Source organism: Rhinatrema bivittatum, chromosome 3 (genome assembly GCF_901001135.1).
Source record: "Rhinatrema bivittatum chromosome 3, aRhiBiv1.1, whole genome shotgun sequence".
Classification (NCBI taxonomy): Eukaryota; Metazoa; Chordata; class Amphibia; order Gymnophiona; family Rhinatrematidae; genus Rhinatrema; species Rhinatrema bivittatum.
This window is the reverse complement of record NC_042617.1, coordinates 201925093-201947129: the sequence shown is the minus strand read 5'-3', so window position 1 is coordinate 201947129 and position 22037 is coordinate 201925093. Positions and strand designations below refer to the sequence as shown.

At 49.4% G+C, this 22037-nt stretch overlaps 1 protein-coding gene across 6 annotated transcripts in view; it reads right to left on the bottom strand.

Moving 5' to 3' along the window:
- Positions 1–22037, bottom strand: part of C3H6orf118 (chromosome 3 C6orf118 homolog) — a 241596-nt gene that overhangs the window by 141221 nt on the left and 78338 nt on the right. For all 6 annotated transcript variants that reach the window (XM_029594119.1, XM_029594118.1, XM_029594123.1 and 3 more), the window contains one exon: positions 14761–14885. In XM_029594119.1, the coding sequence (XP_029449979.1) occupies positions 14761–14885 (125 nt within the window). The remainder of the gene's footprint in view (positions 1–14760; positions 14886–22037) is intronic.

Below are 22037 nucleotides of genomic sequence, written 5' to 3'. Positions count from 1 at the left end.
ACAGAGGCCTACCTACACATCCCGATTTGGGCCGAGCATCAGCGGTATCTCTGTTTCGACATCTTGGGCCAGCATTTTCAGTTCCGGGTCCTGCCCTTCGGTCTCACCACAGCACCACGTACATTTTCCAAGGTCATGGAGGTGGTGGCAGCCACTCTTCGACGGGAAGGAGTTCTGGTACATCCTTATCTGGACGATTGGCTAGTGCAGGCCAAGTCAGAGACTCTTTGCAAGCTGGCAGTCGACAGAGTCCTAGCTCCACTCACTTCGCTGGGGTGGATAATCAACTTTATCCCAGATGTTGGAATTCCTGGGGGCTCGTTTCGATACCCGAGTAGGCAAGGTGTTCCTTCCAGACGTTCGAGCATTCAAGCTGATGGACCAGGTCCGAACTCTCCTCCTCATGCCTCTCCCTACAGCGTGGGATTACCTCCAAGTTCTGGGGACCTTGGCCTCCACTATCGACCTGGTCCCATGGGCTTTTGCGCATATGCGTCCATTACAGAAAGCTTTGCTATCCCGCTGGAAACCGGTCTCGGAACAGTTTCAGATGGCTCTCCCGCTCTCTGACTCTACCATCAGCGCCATACAGTAGTGGCTCTTGCTCCCACACCTTCTCAAGTGTATATCCTTACAGACTCCGCAATGGATAGTAGTAACAACGGATGCCAGTCTCTCCGGTTGGGGAGCAGTCTGCCAGTCTCAATCTCATCAGGGCCGGTGGTCCTCGGTCCAATCCCACTGGCACATCAATCGTCTGGAGGCCCGGGCGGTCAGTCTGGCTCTCAAAGTCTTTCCTCCGCTGATTCGCTGCAGGGCGGTGTGTGTGCTCTCGGACAATTCTACCACGGTGGCTTACATCAATCGTCAGAAGGGCACCAAGAGTCGCCTGGTGGCTCTGGAGGCCAGCAAGCTCTTCGCCTGGGCGGAACGCCACCTGGAGCGCCTGGCAGCTTCTCACATAGTGGGCAAGGAAAATGTGCAGGCCGACTTCTTGAGTCTACAGCGTCTCAATCCCGGCGAATGGGAATTGTCCGACGAAGCGATGGAGCTGATTGTTCGCAGGTGGGGCCCTCCTCACCTGGACTTGATAGAGACCTTGGGCAAAGCCAAAGTTCCCCGGTTCTTCAGTCATTGGAGGGAACACTACTCGGAAGGGGTAGATGATCTAGTCCTTCACTGGCCCAGCGACATCCTCCTCTATGTGTTCTCTCCCTGGCACTTAGTGGGAAAGATCCTCAGAAGAATAGAACTTCACAGGGGCCCGGTCATTCTCGTAGCTCCCGAATGGCCGCACAGGCCGTGGTTCGCGGATCTGGTGAATCTGGCGACGGACGGCCCTCTCCGTCTTGGTCATCTTCCGCGTCTGCTCAGACAAGGTCCAGTATTTTTTGATCAGGCGGATCGCTTCTGTCTAGCGGCCTGGCTTTGAAACGGCAGACTAAGAAAGAAGGGATACAAAGAGGAGGTTATTATCCACTCTGATGCGAGCCCACAAGACTTCTACTTTGCTCGCCTATGTCCGGGTCTGGAAGGTTTTCGAAACTGTCTGCGCAGAATCGGGTGTCTCGGCCCGCTCTGCTCCGATCTCCATGATTCTTTCTTTTCTTCAGAAGGGCCTCTCCAAGGGTCTTTCTCTCAGCTCCTTGCGCGTCCAAGTGTCCGCCCTCGGCTCCCTTCTAGGTAACGTGGATGGTCACGCGGTAGCGTCTCACCCGAATATGGTCAGTTTTCTCAAGGAAGTCTTAATTTAGTCCTTCGGGCTCTCTGTGAGGCTCCCTTTGAACCTCTCCGTCGGGCTACCCTTAAGAACCTGACGCTCAAGACTGTTTTCTTGGTTTCTATCTGCTCCACCATACGAGTGTCAGAGATCCAAGCGTTGTTTTGTCGGGAGCCCTTTTGGCGGTTTTCTGATTCTGGTGTTTCTCTGAAAACTGTACCTTCCTTCTTGCAGAAGGTTGTCTCTTCTTTTCATGTCAATCAGTCGGTGGAGCTTCCTGCGTTCTCCCCTGAGGATATTGCAGGTTCCATCAGGAGTGACCTCAGCTGCCTTGATGTAAAATGCGTCCTCCAGTGTTACCTTCAGGTCACAAACGATTTTCAGGTCTCCGATCACCTTTTTGTCCTATGGAGTGGTCCAAATAGGGGCAACCAGGCTTCTAAGACCACAATTGCTTGGTGGTTGAAGGAGGCAATTTCATCGGCCTATATCTGCCAAGGCCGGGCGATTCTGGAGGGCCTGAAGGCTCATTCCTTGCGGTCTCAGGCTACCTCCTGGGCGGAGAGTCAATCTGTTTCTCCACAGGAAATATGCAGGGCTGCGACGTGAAAATCTCTGCATACCTTTGCTCGGCATTACCGCCTTGATGTACAGGCGCCAGTATTTGGTTCCTTCGGTCGGCAGGGGCTTCGAGCGGGACTATCTCGGTCCCAACCTGTCTAGGGAAACTTTGGTACATCCCATGGTCTGGACTGATCTGGGTACGTAAAGGGAAAGGAAAATTAGTTCTTACCTGTTAATTTTCGTTCCTGTAGTACCACGGATCAGTCCAGACGCCTTTCCCTAAACTCTCTCCCGTCCACTCGAAGTTTTTCTCTCCTCTTTTTGCAAGATACGGTCTGTTTCTTCTCTCCTCTACAGTCGTAATTTGAGGCACCGGAAGCATCTCTTTAATGCCAATGAGACAAGAGCGTTTCCTCTACAGAGTCTCAATATTTACAATTGTTCACGTTTTCTGAGTTTTCTTGTTATTTGCTCAAGTTCTCTTGTTACTTGCTTGATCCCTTACGGTTATATTTATACTTTCTGCTTTGACAATGGTTATACTGAAGGGCTGCAGGGTAGGCTCTGTCCTGATATAGGATACCCTTTCAGTTTTGGTCTCTCTCCATCTGCTGGACAGGAGGCTCAACCCATAGTCTGGACTGATCGGGGTACGTACAGGGAACAATGGATTGAGGAAGAGCGGTGGGGGGGGGGAGTTAATTGGATAGGGCTAGCATGAGGTGAGCATGAAATAAGAGATGCGGATGTGATAGGAGGATTAAGGGTAGGCTTGGTTAAATAACCGAGTTTTAAGTTTTTTCTTAAATTTCTGTATGCATTGTTCTTGTCGGAGGTCGAGAGGCATGGAGTTGCAGGTGTAAGGGCCTGCAATGGAGATGGCATGATCTTTTATGGTGCTTAGGTGGTAGAGCTTAGGTGAGGGAGTGTATAGGGTGCCCTTATAAGAGAATTCAGTAGGTCTGTTAGCGGTGTGAAAAAGTATAGAGTCATTTAACCAGCGCATATTCTGGTTGTGAAGGGTTTTATGTAATAAGATGAGTGTTTTGTAGATTATGCGGTAGGAGATGGGGAGCCAGTGCAGATCTTTGAGAATGGGTGTGATATGGTCTTTTTTATGAGTGTTTGTAAGTACTCTGGCAGCAGAGTTTTGAAGCATCTGTAGGGGTTTAATAGTAGCTTTGGGGAGGCCGAGGAGTAGGGAGTTACAGTAGTCTATTTTAGTGAGGATTGTGGCTTGTAGTAAACTGCGGAAGTCGTTAAGGTGGAAGAGAGGTCTCAGTTTTTTAAGAGTGTTAAGTTTAAAATAGCAATCTTTCATTGTCAGGCTAATAAACATTTTTAGGTTGAGGTGGTAGTCAATAGTGACACCAAGGTCTCATACTTGCTGTGAGAAAGTAAAAGCTTGGGGGGGGCACTTATTGGGTTGTGGGGGGGCGAGAGGATGATCAGTTCCATTTTGGATGAGTTGAGGGCCAGGTTCAGTTTGGTGAGGAGGCTATTGATAAAAGACAAGGCATTTTCCCATGTTTTAAGGGTGTTGGTTAATGAATCAGTGAAGGGGATGAGTATTTGTACATCATCCGCATAAATAAAGTGAGAGAGGCCTAAGTCGGAGAGGAGCTGGCAGAGTGGCAGCATGTAGATGTTGAAAAGGATGGAGGAGAGTGAGGAGCCTTGGGGAACGCCCCTGGAGAGGTGGATTCGATGTCGTCAGTTCTAACCTTGTAAAGTCTATTGGTTAGATACGATTCAAACCAGTGGAGGGGGGTCCGACTATTCCAATTTATTTGAGACGGGTAAGAAGGATGTTGTGGTTTACAGTGTCAAAGGCCGAGGATATATCAAGTAGAATGAGTAGGTATGATTGTCCTTTGTCAAAACCCTTTAGGGTGGTGTCAGTAAGGGAAATTAGGAGGGTCTCAGTATTGAAAAATCTACGGAAGCCAAATTATGATGGGAAAAGGTTGTTATGTTTTTCCAGGTGGTCTGAGAGCTGGGTGTTAACTACTTTTTCTAGTACTTTGGCCAGGAAGGGTAGATGAGAGATGGGTCCAAAATTCGAGGGATTGTTAGGGTCGAGGTTAGGTTTTTTGAGTAGGGGTTTGACAGTGGCTTGCTTTAAGGGCACAGGAACATCTCCATGGGTAAGGGAGCAGTTAATGATATTAGCGATAGTTTTGGCAATTGTATTGGGGATGGACAGGTGGGATTTAGTAGGGATGGTGTCGGAGGGGTGCCGCGCTGGTCTCATTTTCCTTAGAATAGCTTATGTTTCGGTGGAGGCGGTCAGTTCAAAGGTCTTAAGTGTGGAGAGGGGGGTTGTTAAGGGGGGTGTAGTGGGCTGGGATGTGGAAGGAAAGTGTTGTATGAGTTTGGAGATTTTGTCGCAGAAGTAGAGTGCAAGGTTATCACATTTGGCTTGTTTGTCTTCATCAGGCAAGGAGGAGTGGGAATTTTGGTGAGCTCAGCAACATATGTAAAAAGGGCTTTAGGATTGTATTGTAGGTCATGGATTCTGCTGGCGTAGAAGTCTTTTTTTGTTTTAAGGATGGTTGTGCAGTATGTTTGTAAGGCGGATTTGCAAACTGCTAAATGGGATGGGGAGGGGGCTTGGCGCCATTTCTTTTTATGGCATCGCAAGGCGAGTTTAAGTTTTTTTTAGTTCTGGAGTGTACCAAGGCTTTTTTGGGTTAAGAGTAGAATTTAGTATTTTTGTGGTTTGCAGACAGAGGGAGTTGGCAATGTTAATGGTGATATCATTCCAGGACAAGAGTGCCGCCTCTATCAGAGAGGTCAAATTTTTCCAGGGCATTCGAGAGGGAGGTGATAAGTTCGTCTCTGTTACATGGTTTTCTGAATTGTATTGTTTTATTCTTAGAGTGCTGTGGGGGATGCTTATTTATTATCGAGAGGGAGGTTGTACCAAGGGAATGGTCAGACCAGGGGACCGGGATGCAGGAGGGGGCAGCGGTGGGGAGGATGTGAGAGTTTATGAATCTTAGATCAAGGGTGTGGCCAGCTCTGTGGGTAGGGTGGGTAATAATTTGGTTGAAGCCCATGGCTTTAAGGGATGTGAGGAAGGCTTCGCATGTGGGTGTGGGGGGGGGGGGTGTGGGGGGGAATGGAGTCAACATAGAGGTTGAAATCCCCGAGAATAATGGCGGGGCAATCCAAATCTAAGTTTTCTGTTATATATTCTATAAATGGGGAGGGATGTTCTCCAGAATGCCTTGGGGGGGGGGGGGGGGTATAGACTAAACAGATTTGAAGATGTATGGATTTGAAAAGGCCAACTTCAAGCTTGGGTATTGTGTTAGCCGGGCGGGCAGAGATTTTGAGCTCTTTCCTTACTGCCAGCAGAAGACCTCCTCCTCTTCTTTTAGGTCGCAGTAGTGAAAAGATGTCATAATTGTGTAATGGTAGTTGCTTCAGGAGGACTGTGTCAGTGTCCTTGAGCACATATGTCTGGGTTAGAGTCCAGCAGCATGTCGTTGAGAATGGGGATTTGTTTGGAGGTAGTTTGTGAGTTGCAGAGAAGGAGAGTGAAGGCGGTAAGACCTAGAAACTGCATGAAAGGGGATAGCATAATGGGTAGCAGGGCTCTGGGACGTGGAGTGGGAATGTAAGAAATATCCTTCCTGGTGTTGTGAGAGTGGTATTTGAGGATGGGAATGGGGTGAGTCAGCATGTTGATCAAAATGAGGGGGGTCTGGAGAGTGTTGGGGATTGTGGAAGGGGTCTTCGCTAAGGGGCAGATTTTCAAAGGGATACACACATAACCTCCGAAAAGCTGCCCCTGCGCATGCCGAGCGTATCTTGCATAGGCTCGGCGGCACGCTCGTATGTCCCAGGGCTTTGAAAAAGGGGTGGGTCCGGGGGCGTAGCAGGGGTCCAGGGGTGGGACCGAGGCTTCCTTCGTTGCGGCTGTGCTGGGGAATGGCACGTCGGCAGCCGGCCGGCGCAATTTACGCCTCCCCGGAGGCAAGCGTAACTTCTGCAACAAAGGTCAGGATGGGGGTTTAGGTAGGGCTGGGGGCTGGGTTAGGTAGGGGAAGGGAGGGGAAGGTGGGGGGTGGTAGAAGGAAAGTTCCCTCCGAGGCCACTCCGAAATCAGAGCGGCCTCGGAGGGAACTGGGAAAGCCATCGGGGCTCCCTTAGGGCTCGGCGCGTGCAAGATGCACAAGTGTGCACCCCCTTGCGCGCACTGACCCTGGATTTTATAACAAGCGCGTGGCAGCAAGCGCATGTTATAAAATCGGGCAGTTTTGTTCGCGCCAGATGGCGCGAACAAATCTACGCCCGCGCGTATCTTTTAAGATCTGGCCCTAAGGGAGGAGGGGATATAGGGCTATAGCATGCGATAATGGGATCTAACGAGTGATAAATGTGCAATATTTATCATGTCACATGCTGGAATGTCAATATGATAATGAGCATGCAAAGGTTAGAAAATTATGCAAATTAAGGGTTGCTACCACATTTCGTAGTGAAATAACATGCAATAAAATGGGTTTTAACATTGGAAATACCTTTTTTAGCAGTAGAAAGCAAAAACAGTTTTTAGCGCACAACAGCAGCTACTATCACAGATTGTGTCTATTATCACGTACGAAAAAATGAGACCTATCAGACACACCTACAAAGTCCACCTGGGCCATTAAACACATCTTTTCTTACCTGCCCTGTCTTCCTAAAACAACAATGTTAGTAAGAAGTTTACTTGTAGCTTCAGGCTGCTTGGTGACGACAACAAGAACAGCAAGAACCACATCAACAGGCAAGGGAAATTCAAACCCCTCCTAGAAAAGTCCCTGCACAGAAGCCAGAACCACTGGCCCCACCGGTAGAGCGTCCTGGCCCATGGCAGCATTGGCCACACAGGATGGCACAGCAGTGAAACAGGGAACGCATCTTTCATCCACGAACCACATTGCTGGGCATGCGAGAGGAACATGTGGCTAGCAGGTATCGCCTCAGCTCTCAGGCTATCATGAAACTATATCAAAAACTCAGAGGATCTGGATCTGATCACAGAAAGGTCCCACACTATACCGGGCCTCACCAAACTTTTGTGCACCCTGCATTTCATGCCATCTGGCTCCTTCCAAATGACACTCGGGATCATTGGAACAATGTCCCAAACCTCTTATTCACACTGTCCAGGCCAGGTCATAACAGCTGCACATGGCCACATTAATTGGTACCTCATGAAAGGCAGGACTTAATGGAATTGAAGAGAAGGTTTTATGCCATTGCCAATTTTCCAAATGTTCTGGGAGCCGTCGACTGCACTCACATAGCCATCATCCCAACCTGTAGCAGGGAAGAGATCTACCGCAACAGAAAGCTCTTCCACTCCATTAATGTGTAAGTGGTCTGTGACACTCGAATATGCATCCTTGATGTGGTCGCCAGATACCCAGGAGCCGTGCACGATTCCTTTATACTTAGGTCTCTATGGTGACAGTTGGCTCAAAGGTACGAGTAATGCTTCTTTCTCTAGTCCCTCTCTGGCTATGTGTTTCCAGCTAACAGTACTGACATGGGAGACTGTCATGGATGTAACAGCATTGGTTATATGACAAGTGGCTTGTACAGTTAGGTTTACAAGCCTTTGAGCCAGGGCCCGGCTTTCTCTCTCCATGCTGGCGAGGCCTGAAAATGTTGCATGACCAAATAATGCACTTGCCTGAAAGTTCTGTGTGTGGGAAGGCACTACATAATTTCTACTGGTTTACTTTAAACAACTGGCTTTTCAAATCTTCCCATTTGGAGCTGTTGATATGTCACTTATTAATCCAAGTTTTTTGTGTCCACAGTGCAGGGACTTCCAGGTCATATGTGCCCTGTTAGTGATCGGTCAGCCAGGACGTCAGACACAGTTTGTCTTGACCATCACACAGGTTAAAGAGAAGCTGGGGGCTGTGCATTTAGGCCCTATCACAGTCACTGTGTCATGTCAGACAAATGTGTATCTCTGGAGGATATACTGCCAGGACATGCACAATCAAAGTACGAGGTTCTGTCTGTTTGCGATGACATTTATGGAAGCTGTGATATATAGTTTCAGTGTTAAAGGAGTGCTAGAAATGGCTACCGAGAGCTTGGTTGTGAGTGGCTTAGACACATTGTGTAGGAACCCCAGAAGCAGTTTCCCATTCAGGAAGATCAGATGCAGCATAAGCAAGTGCTAGAGCATTTATATTGTGTCACAGTAAAAGGTGGCATGGATTGCCAATAGCCTTTGAAGGCTCATGTCAGGCTAGAGTCTAGCTTCTATTGTCTGTTAGCATGCTGTGTGTTGGCAGCAAGATCACAAAGTCAGGGTGGTGTGAATAATGTAGCCCTTCTCTCTTTACCGCAGGAGATTCGGGATAAGGTTGTAGGACGTACCTTCTCACACCAGTCGCTATTCCCAACAAGCTGGCAGAGATGAGTGTGTAAGGTAAGATGTAGGGACGACAGAGCAGCTTGCTGAGTGGAAGTCCTGATCAACCAATCGTCGAGATAGGGGTAGACGTGGACACCTTGAGTCCTGAGGAAGGCTGCTACTACTATGAGACACTTGGTGAAAACTCATGGAGCAGATGCTAGGCTGAACGGGAGCACCCAGTACTGACAGTGCTTGGGGCCTACCAGAAATCTCAGAAATCTGCGATGAGATGGAGTTATCATAATGTGTGTGTACATGTCCTGGAGGTCTAGAGAGCAGAGCCAGTCTCCTCTTTGCAGAAGAGGAAGGAGGGAACCCACAGTTACCATCTTGAACTTTTCTCATTGGAGGTACTTGTTGAGGGCATGCAGGTCCAGAATTGGATGAACGCCGCCTGATTTTCTGGGGATTAGAAAGTACCGGGAATAAAATCCTAGGCCCTGTTGGGAGTAGGGCACTGGTTCGAATGCTCTGGATTGAAGGAGTAGGGAGATTTCCTGATCCAGGAGTAGTGAATGGTCTGATGTTCCCCATGTCAGCCGAGATGGGGAGTCCGGTGGGATGGAGAGAAACCTCAGGTGATAACCTTGAGAGATTATGGCAAGGACCCACTGGTCTGAGGTGATTGTGTGCCATATGTTGTTGAAATGGTACAATCGACCTCCTACCGGAACCTGTGGCAGTGGAAGCTGGCTGCTGCTCTCTATGCAGGAGTCAAAAACCGGAAGCAGGGCCCGGCTGAGGAGTTGCTTGCGGCTTTTGTTTACGAGGTTGACGAGACTGGGCCTTTTGGAAAGGTCTCGTAGAACGTTCTCAAGACGGTGGTAGATAGGACTTCTTTGGACGGAAGAATTACTTTCTGGTGTCCTTCCTAAATGGTTGTTTACTTGAATATTCAGAAGGCATCAGAGAGAGTTGGCGAAGGGTCTCATGATGCTCCTTGAGTTCCGCCACCATCCTCTGGATCTGTTCACCAGATTGTCTCCGATGCAAGGCAGATCGGACAATCTGTCTTGTACTTCAGTGCGCAAGTCCAAAGACTTAAGCCAGGCCCATCTTCTTGCAGAAATAGCAGTTGCTGAAACCCTGGAAGTGGTGTCGAAGATGTCATAAGAGGACCTTATTTCATGTTTCCCCCGCTTCAAAACCTTTGTGAACCAGGGTTTGTAGCTGTTCCTGGAATTGCTGAGGCAGGGACTCTGCAAAGTCCTGTATCTGCTTGAATAAGACCCTATTATACTGGGTCATATAAAGCTGGTAAGAGGCAATCCGAGAGATGAGCATGGATCCCTGGAAGACATGCCGGCCAATAGCATCCAAAAATTTCTGCTCCTTGCCTGGAGGGAAGGAAGAGTGGGGCTTTGAGTGTCGTGCCCTCTTTTGGGCAGACTCTACTACCAGGGATTGGTGATCCAGTTGAGGTTTTTGGAACCCTGGAGCTGACTGGACCAAGTAAGTGGTGTCTGCTTTTCGGTTTACTGGAGCTACCGAACCAGGGTGTTCCCAATTCTTTTTGAGAAGATCCAAAAGAACCTGATGGATAGGGATGGAGGTGATTTCCTTGGCAGCATCCAGGAATTGTAATAGCTCCATCATCTGGTGTCTATCATCTTGCTCAGTCTGTAATTGGAAGGGAACCAATTCAGACATTTCCTTCACAAAATTTATGAAGGCCAAGTCCTCCGGAGAATGCTTCCTGCTTTCAGTAGGAGAGGATGGTGATGGTAAATCATCGGTGTCTGGGGAGGAATCGCCAGTCCAAGTGTCATAGGGATCAGCACCTGTCCCTCTAGGAACCTGAGGGGGAAGGGACGAAGGTATTCCTGAAGGTCCCAGTCTAGGCTCTGAAAGCATCGAGGGAAGTACTGGAGGCACCGATGAAGGCATCGAGGGTATCGATGGATGGATCGATGGAGCCAATGGCCGCGTTGGCATCGATGGTTGAGGCATCGGCAGGACTCCCAATGGAGGAAGACGGAACGATGTTTCTCCTCCCGATGACAGAGCAAGTGGAGAAGGCACCGGAGCCATCGGTGACCCCGGATCCATCGGTGGAAAAGCAGCTAGAAGCGCTTCCATCTTCGAGACCAGTGATGCCAATGCTGCCGGAATGGGATCGGTGGTCGGTTCCACAATCGACACCGGTTTCGGCATCGGAGGAACCTGGAATCTGTGCATCGCCTTATCAATGGCCTCCTGAACCATCCGGTCCAGCTCTTCATGGAGACCTGGAGCAATCAGCCCCGGCTACAGAAGGCAAGAAGGAGGCAGAGGCATAGCCGGAGGGACCACCATTAAAGGCGGAGTCGCAGCTCCCAACACCCGTCCGGGGTGAGGGTTGCCTCGGTGACCCGGTCTCAGAAAGGGCCGATGCCTTTTCTGGACGGAGTTTCTTCGATGGCAGCTCAGACGATGACTTTCCTTCATCGATGGTCCGAGGCTTTCGGTGTCGATGCCGATGTTTCTCTCTACGATCCCCTCGGTCCTGAGGGGGAGTAGAGGTAGTCGATGGCCGGGAGGTTGTCGACGCCGGACGGTCACCAGTCGGTGCCCGATGCTGGCGTGAAGTGGATGGCACCGGTTCGGACAACGTCAAAGCAATAGATGGCATCGGAGTTTGAGAATGGAAGAGAAGTTCCACTTTCTCCATTCTGGCTTTGCGACCTTTTGGTGTCATTAAGGCACATTTGGTGCAAGTCAGGACATCATGCTCACACCCGAGGCACATTACACAGACTTTATGAGGGTCTGTTATGGACATGGAACCCCGACGCCATGGCCTTTGAAAAATTGAGCCGCGGTGCGGTCGACGGCCAATAGGCCACGAGGGCCAAACTCAACGGGAATCGACCAGAACCAGGTAAAAAACTTACCGGAGTACCGCAGAAGCAAAAATTTAAGAAGGGGACCCCTGTGGAATATGAAAGTTTGCAGTAATTCCATGAGGAAAATTCCTGTCAGGAGTCTCTGTAGAGCTCCTTAACCCGCGTGGCTACTGCTGTGCGGAAAAAAGACTGAAGGGGGATCCCTGCTGATTGCAGGGTTAGTGCCATCCTGGGCATGCCCAGTAGGTGCCAGTTAAAGTTCTAGAAACTTTGACAAAAGTGTTCCGTGACTGGGCTCCATCCTGTGATGTCACCCATATGTGAGGACTACCATCCTGCTTGTCCTGTGAGAAAGGCAAAGCTACTGCTAATTATTTGTACTAGAAATAAAATAAGTCATGGAAGAGTGGATGAAAAGGCACAAACCAAAACTGCCTTCCCCATTTCATGTAAAAGCTTGAGAACATCTCTGAACTCCTAGTCCTTATGCCTGGACAATGAAAAATATGAACAAAATAGAGGCAGAAGCATCAACCAACATGACAGAAGGGTGAGCTATTCAACCAATCAAAATGTTTTGTGCCACTCCAGAAAAGATCTCTATAGCTGTAATGAACCTACAAGAGATGATGTAGTAGCCATTTCTGTAGGGAAGGAGAGCAAGCCCCACCAAATGTGAACTTCACCATATAGCCAAAGAATCTGCAGATTTCTCATCTGAAGCCTCATATGGATTGAATGGTATATCCACTAGAGATGTGAATCGTGTCCTCGATCGTCTTAACGATCAATTTCGGCTGGGAGGGGGAGGGAATCGTATTGTTGCCGTTTGGGTGTGTAAACTATCGTGAAAAATCGTTAAAATCGTGAGCCGGCACACTAAACCCCCCCTAAAACCCACCCTGACCCTTTAAATTAAATCCCCCCCCCCCCCAAACCCCCCCCCCCCCAATGCTTTAAATTACCTGGGGATCCGGCGGTGGTCCAGAACGGCGGCGGTCCGGAACGGTCCCCTCAATAGAATCGTGTTGTCTTCAGCCGGCGCCATTTTTCAAAATGGCCGCCGCAAAATGGCGGCGGCCATAGACAAAAACGATTCGACGGAGGAGGTCGTTCCGGACCCCCGCTGGACTTTTGGCAAGTCTTGTGGGGGTCAGGAGGCCCCCCCAAGCTGGCCAAAAGTTTCCTGGGAGTCCAGCGGGGTTCCGGGAGCGATTTCTTGCCGCGAATCGTTTTCGTACGGAAAATGGCGCCGGCAGGAGATCGACTGCAGGAGGTCGTTCAGCGGGGGTTCCGGACCGCCGCTGAACGACCTCCTGCACTCGATCTCCTGCCGGCGCCATTTTCCGTACGAAAACGATTCGCGGCAAGAAATCGCTCCCGGAACCCCGCTGGACTCCCAGGAAACTTTTGGCCAGCTTGGGGGGGCCTCCTGACCCCCACAAGACTTGCCAAAAAGTCCAGCGGGGGTCCGGAACGACCTCCTCCGTCGAATCATTTTGTCTATGGCCGCCGCCATTTTGCGGCAGCCATTTTGAAAAATGGCGCCGGCTGAAGACAACACGATTCTATTGAGGGGGCCGTTCCGGACCGCTGCCGTTCTGGACCACCGCCGGATCCCCAGGTAATTTAAAGCATTGGGGGGGGGGGTTCGGGAGGGTGGGGGATTTAATTTAAAGGGTCGGGGGTGGGTTTTAGGGGGTTTTAGTGTGCCGGTTTTCCTGCCCTCCCCCTTCCCCCGATTTACGATTTTTTAACGATAAATCGGGGGAATTGGTATTGTATCGTGGCCCTAACGATTTTTTTGACGATTTAAAATATATCGGACGATATTTTAAATCGTCAAAAAACGATTCACATCCCTAATATCCACTGTTTTCCGTGGTAAAAAGGGATGGGAACGAGAGTTAAAAAAAAACCTCTAAACAAGCAGCTAAAGCAGGCAAAAATAAGCCATATTTCAATACACACCTATCACACAGTAATGAGAAATGGCTACATTGCCAGCCCATTGTAGTTCTGTTCTAGTAGTATATTTATTTTACATATGTGAATCAGGAGGGCAACAGTCTGAATTGCATCAAAAAGAGATAATATGCAGACAAGTATCAGGGACTGATGAACTACACAGCCAATGAGACTGAATTCTATATTTCACCAGGTCAAACAGCAATCCTTCCATCTTCATTCCCCATCAGCACATGTAACATGCCTCAAAATTATCAATTCATCATGGTTATTGTGTGAAAATGTGAAAAACCAGACCATTTCATCACTCTTACTTCTAATAAAAAATGTCTTGAGATCACATCAAATATCAAACCATAGGAGAAAGTGGAGGATAGCCTTGACTTGACCACAAGAAGTTAAACAGAAGTTCTACCTTTAGTGCTGCAGTGACACAGGCTGACTCTATTATTATGTACAAGAAAAATATGGAAACTAATAATTTTTATAACAATGAATGTTTCAATCTAATTTTGAAGAATTCTCAGTTATACTCTAAATTTACAGATTTTGAAACAAATTTCACACTAAAGATTGACAATAACAGGTATCCAGGCAAATTCTGTCTAGATAGCTCTATACCAGGAAAATAAATTAGCCAGGGAGCTGGGGGAAATATTCAAATCTCATGTTTTGTCAGAGTAAAGTCAAAAGTTACAAAGACAAACACTGGATATTGATCTCTATCCACAAAATTATAAAATTATACTATCTGGGTCTTGTTCACAAAATATTTATGGTTAGGTACTAAAACTCAGGAAAATCTAAATGGATCATCACAGATCACATGCAATCTCTGCCCTACATAATGGGCCAATGAGAAATAAAAATAGTATTAGCACCTAGTAGGAAAGAATAATTATAAGGGAGAAAGAATGGGATTGAAGAAGCAAAAGTAGGTTGGAGATCAAAAGGGGAATGAACAGAGAAAGATCAAGGAACATGGGATACAGACAGACAAAATAAAAAGAAAATGAAAAGTGTGACTGGTGAAACAATAGTCTGTTCTGAAAATACCAGGATCAATTGAGCCTAAGAGTCTCAAACAATTGCAGGGCCAGATAGTACTTTGTACCTTGGGACAAGCAAAGGGTAGTAGGACATTTACATGTCAAAAACTGCAAATACCACTAGTCATCTCCTTAGGGTAGCATGTTCCGAAGGACTATATATGTAAGTTACTATAATGCAGTATATTTTACACTTACTTTTCATTTTTCTTTAAAGCAGCTTTAGCTTTCTTTTCCAGTGCTTTGACATTTTTCATGGCCTCATCAACATCGCAGGTCTTCACAGCTTTACTACTTACACTATGTAGCTGAACCAGGAAAGTCTATCCAATCATTAAAAAGAATAAAAAAAAGAAACGTTGCAAACAGTAGCATATGACAACAGTTAATTACAGCAACATCAAGGCTTTTAGGAATGAATTTTTAAAGACCTACTTGCAGGTTGTAGATGTAAAATCAGCATATATGTGCATAAGTAGCATCTGTGAGCAGTAAGTGAATTTTCAGAAGAGCAGAAGTAAGCACCTATTGTTGATGCCTTGAAGAAAGTATGTGCGTATAAACAGGGTTGTTTTGAAGGCATTCCAAAGGTGGTTTGTTAGTGGGTGGGTAGAAGGGAAGTCTGGAGTAAGTGGTGGAGGGTGTGATTGAACTGATGAAGGTCTGGGTCAACTGGTGCAGATGTCGATGAACTGGTGTTTGGAAGTACATGCACAAGTAAATTAATTCATAGGAGAGATACTTGCATACATTAGCCAACTTTATAAAATATCTGCCTCTGCACATGCATTGAGGGTTATTATAGTGAAATTACTTATCTAATAATTTCCTTTCCTCTAAGACAGGCAAGGTCAGTTCACACAAGTGGGTTCTACACTCTAACCAGCAAATGGAGACAGAGATCTCTGATTCACTGATGTCATTCTCATATAGCCCAGCAAAGGCATCAGCCTGCCAGTATTTCTTTAAAAGCCAACCGTGGACACACATGGATGACAATATCTGATGGAGCCCGTCACGGAACTTTGGTCTCAAAGATTCTAGAGTTTTAAGCATTCTCTACCTCCCTTGTCTCTCAAGCAGTCTCTTGATCCATGAATTATAAATACATGGGGGAAAAAAAACTCCCAGGGGAGATGGGGGCTATTGTAAGGACTGACATCCTGCTATCCTTGGAAAACACCACTTACAGGGTAAGCAACTCTTGTTTCTCCAAGGACAAGCAGGATGGCACTCCTCACACATGGGTGAATCCCAAGCTAGAGTCTGCCAAAAACAAGAAAAATTAGGAAATCCTTTAGTGTGAAAGCACCACCATTCCCCTCCCCCTTTATTGGTGAGGCCGCCAACTTATTAGGGCTCTAGGAGGGAAAATAGTTGGGGTTTCCACCTGAAAGAGACTGGTACAACAGACAGAAAGACAGAAACCCCATTATACAGCAAGGCATCCGAAGGCAGGGGCGTAATGCAAGCACGGGGTGAGAAGCCCACTGAGCCGCACAAAAATCAATACAGTCAGAGCTTACAATCAGTGAACTCTGACTAGCACCAGTAGGCCTAGGACCCAGAAAGTACAGGCAAAGGCACTAGACAACTGAAAATGAACTGGGGCTAGAGAGCCCAGCAGAAAGAAAACTGTGGCTTATTATCAACTGAGTAACAAGATAAAATGGGCATGCAGAGCAATGCCCAAAGTTTGTCCATAAGGAACAGCAAGCATGGAAACCAAATGTCCATTCAGAGAAGTAGTGGCAAGAAGTATCCGGGTCTGAATCAGACCTCACCCACCAAGCTACTACAAGTACAAGATCAGATCTCCAAGATCAGATGGAATAAAAATCCTGAGTGCCAAGGCATGAACGGCTACTCCTCCCCAGAGAGCCCCATGCCAAGATGCTGGGCAGGGTAGCAAGCTACTACCGAAACGCAGTTGAACAATGTACTTCACTATCAGGGGAAGCCAGGTGAAAGGGAAGCACCTTGGCAAGGGAACTGGCCAAAGCAGAAGAAGGACTGTTTACCCTCCATGAAGGTATATGCGATGACCACTCCCATGCGCCTCCTGTTTCCTCCTGAACTGTCTGATTGAAAGTCAGAAGTAAACAACACAAGGAGGCAGACCCTTGGGCTGCAAGACAAAGGAAACAGCCTCTATTCTGTAGAAAATACAGATGGAAGATTTCCCAACCCCCTGCCAAACTCAGGAGAGAGTTGCCACTGAAGCAGATACAATCCATAGGGCCCATCTCCCCTCAGTATAGACACTAGACTTCAGCAGGATGAGAGCAACCTAAGAAAGACATTCGTAAACCTCTCTGCTGAGAGTGACAATTGGTATGCTGTAAGAGGCAGTCCCTGAGAACTTCCTCACCAACCTGGGAACACTGATGGTAACAGAAGAGGAACAGTCTAATCAGCAGAACAGATTGCCCACCAACCAATCCTAAGTATCAAACCTTATGGCTCAAGATAATCTTTTGGTCCACATGATAACGTCATTGCACACAAGTGGAAAGGTCCGTATAGATAGGGACTGTTGTATCTGTCAACAAATGCATCTACTGACAGGGTCACGTCTGAAAGATGAGAAAAAAAAACTGTGTGACTAAAATATGGTAGGGGAGCCGCTTTCAAGTGATCCTCCACCCTGACCGAAGTCACTCTATATAAGATGAGCTGTCAGAAGGCACTTCTGCCAGTGAAGAAATATCGGGAGAAGAAACCTTCCCTCAGAGGTGGAGTGCCAACCAACTCAACACCAATGGGTAGGAGAGACACCTGTTATACTCAACCAGTATCCTAAAAGACACTGTTGTGAAGCTGCCCGCTTCGAGCACGGGCAGGTCCCCTACCTTCATGGCCAGCCGGGCCGCTGACACTCCCTCTCACTGCTCCTCGAATGCGGCAGTCCGTCGCCATCCTCCGCGGTCCGGAGGCCGCAGCAGTCTCCTGCTCTCCCCCAACACGGCACGGAAGTCACGTCCTTCTCTTGCCCTGCACAGCAGGGCTGAGTGAGGGAGCCTCTCAGCGCAGGCCGCCGCCACCGTGCCCAGGATCCTCACCCGGCAGGGAGGCCGTCCCTGCTGGTGCCTGCAGCATGCCTGCCTTTCCTCTTCGTTCTTCTGCCTACCTTGCTTGTCCTGGGCCCTCCACATGGCTGAGGATGCCACCAACAGCCCTGCTCTCGCTCCAGCTTCTCCCTAGGCGCGGGCGCGCGCTTCTCATCTACATTTAAAGTCCAGTAGCGGGAAAAGGTCCCGTGGCCCTCTTCTCTGTTGACTTCCACCTGATTTGCTTTAGCCCTTTAAAGGGGCCCTGTTTCAGTCCAGCGTTGCCTTCGCAAGGGAGACGCTTCTGGATGTTCCTGTCCTTTGCTCCAGGAGTCCTTACTGTTCCATCGCTTCTTCAAGGTCCTGTGTTCTTCGTTGGAGCTCCTTGTGTTGTCCTGATATCCATGATTCAGTTCAGATGTCCGTCTTCCGTTCCTGATGTCCGTGTTCCAGTTCAGATGTCAGTCTTCCGTTCCTGATGTCTGTGATCCATTCTGGATGTCCGTCTTCCGTTCTGATGTCCGTGATCCAGTCCAGATGTCCTGAACCCCTGGTTCCTCGTCACCACCTTTCCTGGAGTGCCTGAAGTCTTGTTCCTGGTCTATGGAGTTCCATGCGTCTGCTCCGTCCATGTTACAGTCTCTGCTTGAACCTGTGCCGCTCCAGCGTGGTCCGCGACCAGCCACTGGCGGCTGTGTAGGGCGTGCTCCAGTGCAGGCCTCTACAGTCTCTGGGACATGTTTCTCTCACTCACTCCACTATCTCGTCTAGAGTCTGCCTCGAGTCTGGCGAGGTACGCGACTAGCCCATTGGTGGGCTGTGTAGGGCGTGCTGCGTCGCAGTCTCAACCCAGCACTTTAATCCTGAATCTTCATCTTCAGTATCTTGCTCTTGAATCCTCGTCTTCTGTACCTTGCTCCTGAGTCTTCGTCCAAGTGTCTTCGCCTGTGTCTTCATCCAAATGTCTTCACCCGAGTCTTTGTCTGAGCCTTCCATGTTCCAAGGCCTTCGTTTGCCCCTGGCCTCTGTCCAGCCTGCCACTTCTTGCCGTTACCCAGCAGCAGGTCCAAAAGGGCTTGGAATGGACGGAGGACTGTTCAAAGACCACAATTTCGTTGTTGGACTTCCCGGAGAATGCAGGCCCAGTGGAGGATCAGTGCCTTCAGTCATCCTTGTCTTCAGTCCCACCTTGCTCCTGACCAGCCCATGCTCAGGCATGCCTCGCCTGCCTCGGCATCTCTTCGGAGTTCCTCTGGGTGTGGTCGAGCCGTGGTTGAGCCATGGTCCAAGAACACACAATCCCCTGGAAAGTGGAACCGCTCTCCTAGCGCTTCCTAACAGACATTCTGCCCACATGAGAGGAATCCTCATCTGCTACTGGGGAGCAGATTTCCAGGAGAAGAATTCCCGACTCTATGAGGAGTCACTATCTGGGAAGCTCATCGATCACCACAAGGCAACCCCCGACTGTGAAATAATGCAATGGGAAAGTGACAGCTCCCGATGGGCAGCCTTCAGATTTCATGAGAAAACAGAGGGCGGCTGCCACTCAGAGGCTAAGCCAACCCGGAGGATGGGATGTGAAAAACAACTGCTTCTCTAAGCAGAAAGGAAAGCATTGACAGGGAATCTACTGAAGGCACTTCTCGAAAGCCAAAAGTCAGATCTCTTACCCCCGAAGTGGGGGGAAGAGCGCACTGCTCCACCGGATCCAGTCAATTCTAGAAATCCTTCCACTCCAGACGAGAAAGGGGCATAATCACTGATCTATGAGGTCCCCTAGGCAACTGGAACAGTCACTCATGGTCAGCTAAGGGCCAACATGGCAACCAGGCGCAGAAAATCCAGCAAAAATGCCCAAGCTAGCTCATGCTGTTGCACCGATTTATGTGAATCAAGGGATGTATCATCGTCCAGTCAGAGTCACGCACCAGAGAGGGAATGTGACTTGGAGTTTCTCCCTAAAGGGGATCCAGAGAACAAGCCAATGAGGAAGGAAGGAAGCCCATAAGGGCACCATCCCTTCCTGAAAGGGAAAAGTACATTGGTACCATCCTATTCACATCCTATTCTTGGCCAACATATCCTAGCGTACAGGTGACTCCAGCGCACCAGTATGGGATGTCTGCTGGCACCAGAAGAACACACATACACCCACATGCATGTGGGCACCTATTAATGGCAGAGCCCCTTCACCAAATCTGTGTCCTTCAACAGCAATGGTGTACCTGCACTGCAGTACTCCATCAAGCCAACAGTGAAGTGCATATACGAAAAGACACAGTACCCGTGGGACTAGCAGTCCATGCCATGTCCTGGATGAGCACAAACACTGCAGTGGTGGACTGCTTGTATAGTGTTGCCATTGGTTTCCAATAGCCCCCCCCAGGTACCAGACACATGAAGGCACTAAATGTGCCCCTGGCACCACCTGCCAATGATTCCTGATCATGATCAAGAGCCACTATTATGATTAACTTGGAATAGGCAGTCTGGCATGGAAGTATATTCTGATATATGTGGCGACAGATATGCTCTGTGTGGTACCTACCACATGTGATGGAAAGAATGGCGACCAGGGAGTCTACAGCACTGAGGCACAACCATAACAGAAATGACAGTGACTGTATCTTGCCACTCACGGCATCCCAGATGTCCATGGTGCCAACAGTGATGGCAGCATCCTGGAAGTGCGCCCGGCGAATAGATGCATAGACGACTCTCATCAAAGGCACCCCCCACGTCAGCACTCCCAATAACACACTATGGGGCGGATTTTAAGAGCCCTGCTCGCCTAAATCCGCCCAAATCCGGGCGGATTTAGGTGAGCAGGGCCCTGCGCGCCGGTGAGCCTATGTAAAATAGAGTGAGTGGCAAGATACAGTCACTGTCATTTCTGTGGGGCACACCATTTCTGTGGGGCACACCATTGCTGTTGGTGGCGCGCGCAGACCCCGGGACTCGCGTAAGTCCCGGGGTTCTCTGAGGGGGGCGTGTCGGGGGCGGGCCCGGTTGTCGCGGCGTTTAGGGGGCGTGTCGGCAGCGTTTTGGGGCGGGTCCGGGGGCGTGGTTACGGCCCGGGGCGGCCCGGGGGCGTGGCCGCGCCCTCCGTACCTGCCCCCAGGTCGCGTCCCGGCGCGCTAGCGGCCCGCTGGCGCGCGGGGATTTACGTCTCCCTCCGGGAGGCGTAAATCCCCCGACAAAGGTAAGGGGGGGGTTTAGACAGGGCCGGGGGGGGTGGGTTAGGTAGAGGAAGGGAGGGGAAGGTGAGGGGAGGGCGTTAGAGGATTCCCTCCGAGGCCGCTCCGATTTCGGAGCGGCCTTGGAGGGAACGGGGGTAGGCTGCGCGGCTCGGCGCGCGCCGGCTATACGTAATTGATAGCCTTGCGCGCGCCGATCCAGGATTTTAGCGGATACGCGCGGCTCCGCGCGAATCTACTAAAATCCCGCGTACTTTTGTTGGCGCCTGGAGCGCCAACAAAAGTACGCCAACGCGCCTTGTTTGAAAATCTACCCCTATGTGGCTGCAGCACTCACCGTGCTCAAGTGATGGCAACAATGCTGACTGTATCGCCTTTTGGGGGTGCCCTTTGGTGGCGGCGCATACTCACCTAATACCAAGGGCATCCATGGCGCTCAACAATGTGGAAGGTGCCCCTGGCACCCATCGATAAACCTGGAACGCGATGGCAACCATGGCACTAGACAGCATCTATGGCATGTGATGGCAACAATGGCGCTCAATAGTGACCATGCTGCAAGCAGGCAACACAGGCGTTCATTGGCGCCCAGGTGCTTAATGTGAACATGGTGCTCTATGTGCACGATAGGCAGATGATAACACCATTGGGAACCATGTGGCCGATGGAATCCAAGATACCCATACCACTTGAAGTCATCCATGGCACCTGACAGTGTCCACAGCGCTCCTTGTCGAGGCACCCAATGGCAGGGAGGGCAAGCTAGGTGCCCGATGTCAAGGACCCCCATGGTGCTTGCAGCATCCATGGGGCTTGATGGCATATGACACTCAGTAGCGTCCATGGTGTTAAAGGTGACAATGGCACCCCCAGCACTCAAAAGCATTGGTGTCACCGTGCCCTTCAATGGCACCATTGACAGCGCCAATGGTGCTCATTTGCACCTCTTATGCTGCTGGGTGGCACCTGAGGTCTTGCCAGCACCCAGGTACTTGACCCAAAGGCAATAACAGCACCCACAGCACTTGATGGCATCCATCAATTGTGCCCATGGTGCTTGACTACCCCCGAAATGTTCGATGGAATCCATGATGTTGATGGCCTGATGGCAACCAAACCAAGGGGCTCGGCAGCACTGATGCCACTCAATGGCAATGATGGATTCAGTCGTACCCATGGTAATTGATAGTGCTCGTGGTGCTCACTGGAATCGATGGTGTCAGTG